The sequence below is a fragment of the Myotis davidii genome, unplaced genomic scaffold (assembly GCF_000327345.1).
Source record: "Myotis davidii unplaced genomic scaffold, ASM32734v1 scaffold142, whole genome shotgun sequence".
Taxonomy (NCBI): domain Eukaryota; kingdom Metazoa; phylum Chordata; class Mammalia; order Chiroptera; family Vespertilionidae; genus Myotis; species Myotis davidii.
The window spans coordinates 93647-100997 of NW_006294400.1; the positions used below are offsets into that span (position 1 = coordinate 93647).

General features: G+C 56.1%; 2 protein-coding genes across 2 annotated transcripts in view; one reads left to right on the plus strand and one right to left on the minus strand.

The window, feature by feature from the left end:
• PRRX2 (paired related homeobox 2) overlaps positions 1 to 6101 on the minus strand; it is a 46351-nt gene extending 40250 nt beyond the window's left edge. Inside the window, exons 1-2 of the mRNA XM_015567124.1 lie at positions 6052 to 6101; positions 3361 to 3559 (exon numbers count right to left, since the gene is read on the minus strand). Coding sequence (XP_015422610.1) covers positions 3361 to 3559; positions 6052 to 6101 — 249 coding nt within the window. The remainder of the gene's footprint in view (positions 1 to 3360; positions 3560 to 6051) is intronic.
• Positions 6102 to 6588: 487 nt separating this feature from the next.
• The window catches only part of ASB6 (ankyrin repeat and SOCS box containing 6), a gene marked incomplete at its 5' end in the record, with an annotated part of 14989 nt that continues 14226 nt past the window's right edge, over positions 6589 to 7351 (plus strand). The window contains one exon of the mRNA XM_015567028.1: positions 6589 to 6594. Coding sequence (XP_015422514.1) covers positions 6589 to 6594 — 6 coding nt within the window. The remainder of the gene's footprint in view (positions 6595 to 7351) is intronic.

Sequence of the window (7351 nt, forward strand, 5' to 3'; positions counted from 1 at the left end):
AGTGTTTTGTGGTTTTTCTTTTAATCCCCCAACACGTTTCTGGGGAGGTGGTGGAGGAGGGGTTAGCGGCCGCCCCCCTCCGCTTACCAATTCCCCCGCAGGGGTGGGGGAGCGACTCTGAGACAGTTGACAGGGGAGATGTGGACCCGCCAGCTCCCCCCTCGCTCCCCCTGAGCCTTGACAGAGAGACTCGGAGGTCCGCCTGGTCTGTTCCACTGGCCCGCGGTCTTCCCCAGAGAGCCCCACGGTCTCGAGCTTATGGGATGTATGCACCCCCCCACACACACACGCACCGCACACACCCCTGGCACACACACACACCCCTGGCGCCCACCTGCAGGCGCTCCAGGCCCTCCCCAAGGGAAACCAAGCCGGGTGTCCCTCCAGAATTCCTAGCGGATAGACAGCCAGACGACAGCCAGACTGACAGATGGGTGACAGGGCGAGAGAGAGGCAGGCCCAGTCTTCGCTCCTGTTTTTGTTTTGAAAGGGAAGCACAGAAAAGAGGCTGCTGGTGGCGGGCGGACTCTCAGCCGGCCGATGCCACAGGTCCTTCCTGGGGGGGAGGAGGGGTGCGGGCGGGGAGACCTTGCTGGCTGCCCGTCCTCCCTGCCATCGCGGCAGGGCCATGATGTCACAGCGACAAGAACAAGGCCGCGGGAGAAGGCCTCAGAGTGTCTCCTCTGGGCTCCCGCACTCAGAGCCCACTCTGCACGCACCCCGAGATCTGCAGGCAGCGCCCGGGTTCTGCACAGGCTGGTTTCCCTCCTGGGGTCCGATCAGACCGTGCACCCCCTGGCTGAGGGCCTCGGCAGTCACCTTAACCGCTGCTTCTCTGGGTGCCGTCTGCTCAGCGGGAGTAAGTAAGCTGCTACATGTGGCCGCGTGGTACTTAGCACTCAATGCGTGTTAATTATTATTACTTTTTAACATCTATTTCCAAGAAGCCGTGCAGGGCAGTGATGGCAAATTTGGACTTCGGAGCTGGTGAGACGGATTCGAATGCGCTCACTGCTGTTTACTAGCCACGAGGCCTTGGAGCTGAGCGAGGGGATAGCAAAGGGACCGACCCAAGGGGTTCAGGTGAACTTGGCATTATTGCTGCTGCGGTTAAGTTGCTGTTACCCTTACCAATCCCAGCCGGGGACGGGGGCGGTGGTAGAGGGAAGGCAGAGGGGGACACGGGGCCGGGACTACTGTACTGAAGCTCCCTCCGCCCTTGAGCCAGAGCCAGGCTGTCGCTGCCTGGAAATGCACCCAAGGGAATGCCGTCACCCCAGCGAGGTCACGACTCATCACCCCAAAGGGAGCCGGCTACAAAACACAGGCCGTTCTTGGTGATTAGATAAACCCCGCGATGCTAACCCCACGTCGGGGTGAAGGGAAAATAGGGTCCCAGTTTGGAACCTCTCAGTCCAACAGATGTTTATTGAGCCAAGCTCTGCGCCAGGCGGGGGGACGAGGGGGGATGAGGAGGGACAAGGGAACAGAGCGGGCCCCTGTTCTCCAGAGAGAACTCGTGGAGGAGGAGCGGGCCCCTGATGGTGGCTCCAGTGGAGACTGGGCCCTGGGGCGGACCAGGAGTGAAGGTGCATATGTGCCCCAGTCTCAAACAATCACGTGCTAAAACGTAAAATAAAAAGTGGACCTTATTGTGGATATTTTAGAAAATATAGTAAAATTATGAAAATGAAAATCCCATCTATCCTACTCCCAGGGACCTCTGACACACAATAAGCATTCCATACATTTTTTATCCTCACCCTAGGAGTGAGGGTAGTTTTTCCATGGGTTTTCAATGAGCGTGTAGAAGGAAGGGGGGCGGGGGGGAGAGAGAGAGAGAGAGAGAAACATCACTGCACAGGCTGACCATGCCTTAACCACTGAGCAACACTGGCCAGAGCTCCACACATTTTTTAAAGCTGGTTTAGTGACAGAGATTGGAGATAATCATTTATTTATTCAGTATCGAATTGGAGACCTAGAAAAAGCAATCACACAAGAAAAGGGACTTTTAGGCTATTCCTTTCAACTTTAGAGTATATCTTTCTAGCTTATATCTATATTCTAGAATAGATGGAAAGAGAGCCACATGATTATGGAAGCGGAACCATGTGCTGCCCGCTTTCTAATAATTGCTTACTGCGTCATTAGTCGTGTCCACCACTGTGTTTTGTTTGTTCGGTTGGTTGGTTTTGGTGTTTTTTTTCTTTTGGTTTGTTTTTTAGATTTTAAAATTGATTTTTAGAGAGCGAGGAAGGGAGAGGGAGAGAGAGAAACATCCATGATGAGAGAGAATCATTGATGGGCTGCCTCCCACACGCCCCCTACTGGGGATCGAGCCCGCAACTCGGGCATGTGCCCTGACCGGGAATGGAACTGGCGACCTTTCAGTGCACGTGGGGTGACGCTCAACTGACAGCCATACGGGCCAGGGCCACCCCTGTTCTCAGTGAAGGCCTGGCGACACATTGCTCACTATTGCTGTACACCCATCACTGTTTTCTTTATAATAAACTAGGGGCCCGGTGCATGAAATTCGTGCACTGGGTGTGTGTGGGGGGGAGTGTCCCTCAGCCCAGCCTGCCCCCTCTCACATACTGGGAGCCCTCAGGCATTGACCCCCATCACCCTCCAATCGCAGGATCGGTCCCTTGCCCAGGCCTGACGCCTCCGCCAGAGGTGTCAGGCTTGGACAGGGGACCCCCATCTCCCCCCGATCACTGGCTCTGGCCCCCGCCCAGGCCTGAGACCTCTGGCCCAGGAATCATGCCTGGGCAGGGGACCCCCATCTCCCTCTGATCGCTTGCTCCACCCCCCGCCCAAGACTGACACCTCTGACCCAGGCTTCAGGCCTGGGCAAGGGGACCATCATATCCCCCCAATCCCTGGCTCCGCCCCCCACCCAGGCATGATGCCTCTGGCCCAGGCATCAGGCCCAGGAAGGGGACCCCCCAACCCCCCGCCCAGGCCTGATGCCTCGGCCAGAGGAGTTGACCCTCATCACCTTCCGATCACCAATCACCGGATCGGACCCCTGCCCAGGCCTGAGAAAAAATCCTGCTTTCTTCGCCTCCCTGCATTGTGCCTACATATGCAAATTAACCGCCATCTTGTTGGCAGTTAACTGCCAATCTTAGTTGGCAGTTAATTTGCATATAGCCCTGATTAGCCAATGAAAAGGGTAGCGTCGTACGCCAATTACCATTTTTCTCTTTTATTAGTGTAGATACCTAGAAATAGGGTATTTGGACGCGGTAGGCAGGTGACACTGATGGCTGGCTGCTCCTCCCGCCACAGCTTTGCGGTTCTCAGAGGAAGCGTCGTGGAAACAGCCCCCGAGCGCGGTCTGCTGCCCACCAGCAGTGTGGCTACTTCCTGCTCCTGGCACTGCGCACGGGAAGTCCCGGAAGCCGGCAGGGAGCATGTGTTTCGTTTTCTTGCTGCTCCCGTCACCGCCGTCAGGATGGCGAAGCCGCTGGATCTGCCCGCATCCTGCTGTCCGTGCCTCAGCTTCTGCCGGTTACGCTCCCTTTTGACGCGGTTCTCCACTCTCCTCCTGAGTGGTCACGGGCCTGCGGGTGCATGATGCCAGGAGGAGAGGGCTGGCATCTCCGTAGGCAGCGCCCAGGAGGAGCGGTCATAACGGTTGATGTTTAATTTCAAAAGGCATTTCCTTGTTTTAATCTGCAAACCTGGAATCATTTCTGAGGGTAATTCTTGTTGTTGTTAACCCTCACCTGAGGATATCGTCCCATTGATTTTTAGAGAGAGTGGAAGGAAGTGGGGAGAGAGAGAAAGAGAAACATCCGTGTGAGAGAGACACATCGATTGGTTGCCTCCTGAATGCGCCCCAATCAGGGCCGGAGATCAAACCTGCAACCCAGGTACATGCCCTTGACCAGGAATCCAACCTGCAACCCTTCTAACCACTGACCAGCACTGGCCAGGACTGAAGGTAAAGTGTTTTTTTTTGGTATTTAATAGCCACTTGCATTTCTTATTGTAATAGCCTATGTATATCCACTACCCATTTTCTACTGAAATGGCTCTCTTTATTTTATCCTCACCCGAGAATATGTTTTTATTGATTTTTTTAAAAGAGGGAGGAAGGAAGAGGGAGAGAGAGAGAAACATTGATCAGTTGCCTCCTGTATGCACCCTGACCAGGGATCAAACCCCAAACCTAGCTATGTACCTTGACTGGGAATCGAACTCACAACCTTCTGGGGGTACAGGACAACACTCCCGCCAACTGAGCCACTCAGCCAGGGGGTCTCTCTATGTTTTGTGGCGTTATATTAGTGTCATTCTTTACCACAACAACCCCTGCAAGACACTTGACTGGCAATCACTCATCGACCAGGCCCGTTTCACAGATGGGAAAACAGAGGCCAAGCCCAGCGTGGGATCCTGCAGCCCCTCTGGCCCCCTGGTCACCACCGTGACCACACACCCCAGGGCCTCCGCTGAAGGAGACGGGTGAGCGGGAGCAGCACGCGGAGGCACACAGGCCAAATCGTGTTCTGGGGAGTTCTAAGCACGGAGGCTGAGGGGGCTCAGACGTGACCAGGCAGGACCGCGGCGGAGCACGGGGTTCTGTAAATATTGTGTCAGGCTGCGGTCACAGCGGGGCTCCCTGCTCATCCCAGACCCCGGTCCACCCTGTGGGAAGCGGAGACGAGCTCAACGGGATGGGACAGCTGGCTGTCTCCTCCGCTCTCTGCCCAAGCATCTCCCAGCCTCAGTTTCCCTCCTGGGGGTCTCCCGCTGCAGTGACTGGTTCTCAGCCCTTGGCGAGGCGTGGAATAGTATTCCCCTTTGAAACATGTTTCCTAGTAGTAGCAGGGGCTCATCTTTTGTGAGCCTTGCCGTAAGCCAGGCAGCACCCCGAACCCCGTGATCTCACAACATCCTCCCGGTGACGTGCGAGGAGGGGACCCAGGCTCGGAGAGCTCAGCTCTGTGCCCCGGTAAGCTTGTCAGGCTCCTACCCGTCACACCAAGTTGTTCCAGGAGAACTTAGGGCTGGCAAGTCATTTGTTTCTCTTGGGGAAAAAACAAAGAAAAACGAAATAATGAAACGTGAGCAACCCATTGCATTCCCCTTCTTGCCGGGGCTACCAGGAAACCCTTCGCTCACTGAGGGCACGAAATCACTGCAACTCGTGTCAGTCCAGGTGGCAAGTCTGGGTCTTAGCTTCTCTTTTTGTCTCCTATCACGTGACCTTTTTGTTTTCCCAGTTTTTGTTTTCAATCTTTTTGATGCGCTGGCTCTGCGTTTGACACTTTCCCGCAGCACGACATTGATTGGGCCACTTCACCTCTCTGGGTTTCCTCATCGGTAAATTGGAGGTAACAACGGCACCTACCTCACAGGTTGTTGCGAGAATCAAGCGAAGTAACCTGTGTGAACAAAAGCCAAGCACAAACTCAGAGCGTTGGAAACATTCAATGAACATCAGCTGTGGGTGTGGAAAAGGCGTTGATAAAGCCAGAGCAGAGAACCCGTCCTCAAAGGGAGGACTTGGCTGGATCTGAGGCTGGCCCGGCTGTGGACCTACTGTGTGACGTTGGGCCACGAGCTTCCTCTCTGAGCCTCAGCGTCCCCTCTGAAAGCTGCCCGCTCTGTCCTTTCCCTCCTGTGTCCCAGAGTCTGCACAGAAGAAAGGAGTGGGAGGCAGGTCCTGACCCGGCACACAGTAGGGCTGCATACATGGTTGTTCCAAGAGTGGATGGCTGGTTGAATGGCTGGTGATCAGATCCCCCTTAGCCAGGAAACGCCTAGCCAGTGTGAACTGGGCCTGGGCCGGTGCCAGGGTGGCATTAAGGCGAGTTTGGGGTCCTGAGAACCTGGAGGGCTGGCCCTAGGTCTGGGTCAAACAACAAGCTCCCGTTGAATACCTACTGTGTGCAGGTCTAGATATGTGACATGCCCGCCTGCTGTCCTCAGGGGACTTCAGGATTCACAGGGAGACAGATGGTCCTGAACAACTCATTCCATGCATTTTACTGAGCACCTACTGTATACGGAGCCATCCCGGGTGAGCACCTGACCATAACCCTGACAGGATTCTCCAGGAGGCGCTGCCGTCCAGCCATGGCGGCCTGAGCCCCAGGGACTAAAGGGCTGGTCACTTTGTTGCATCAAAGACATCTTCCGAGCGGTGGGCTCATAGGCCTCCTATTACAGGTGAAGAAACTGAGGCTCAGAGGGAAAGGGGCCCAAGCCTGGGACCCCCCCACCCCACAGCTCCCCAGAATTTTCTCCTGGGGAATTGCCCTACCCTCTCCTGCTCCACCTCCCCTGGGAATCAGGAAGGATGCTGGGGTGAGGGCACAGGTCAGACCCTGGGAGTGGTCAGACCTGGGGGAGCTCCCAGGCGCTGCCCTCACCGCCCCCCCCCCCCCAGGGCCCGAAACATCTTCCCGGGTTCCTCCGCTCCGAGGCCTCCCTGCACACAGCATGGGGGGGCCCTCGGGCTGGGGACCAGGCAGGACTGAGGGGCGGGGCGAGGCTTTCAGCTCACCGGCTTAATGGTGGATGTAATCCTTACGATGATCTGTAACGCGCTCTTGAACCCGCGCCAGGAGCGTGTGTTCGCAGCCTGCCCGCCCCAGGCCGGCGCTAAGTAATGAAAGCGGGGTCCTAATCGGCGGCGAAACTCCCCCTGGGCTCCCACTTCCTCCGCTCGCTGATTGCTGATATTTTGGGGGTGAAATATGACCATTTTTACGATCAAAGAGATCAGAGCTCCGAAGGAAAGAAACGGAAAGAAAAAAAATAAAGGGGGGGGCGGGGGGCTCCCCCAGGTTTCCTTCCCTGCGACTTCGTGGTCTGGTGGAGTTTCCTTAGACACGCGAAGATTTACACAGCGACCTGCAGGGAGCCTCGCCGCGCAGCAGCCCCGAACAGTAGGTCATTGAGGAATGAGCAGGCCTCCTCCTAATCGCTCCCCGGCCTTTGAGAGGGGGTGTCTAATGACTTTTTTTGAAGTGGAGGTCAAGGTTTTTTTAAATAAAACAATCTGTGTCCGTGCAATTTCCTCTGGAGCCCGAGCGTTGGATCTCATTTGATTTTTACTTTTTGGGGGGCGGGAGGCAGAGGTGGGGAGGTGCATCGTTTTTCTCCCGCCAGACAACACGTCCCTAATGAGGTACATTTATTTAAAACTCCGTATATCATCGCCCTGTCAGGGCCGCGGAGGGAGACCGGCTCCCTCCTGGTTTGTTTGGGGTTCGCAGCGGCGTGCGGCTCACGGAGGGCCCCGCAGCCTGGCTGGCCCTCTCTGCCCCCCGCCTGCCCGCTGCCCCCTCAGGACAGCCTTGACCATGGGGTGCTGTGCCCCAGC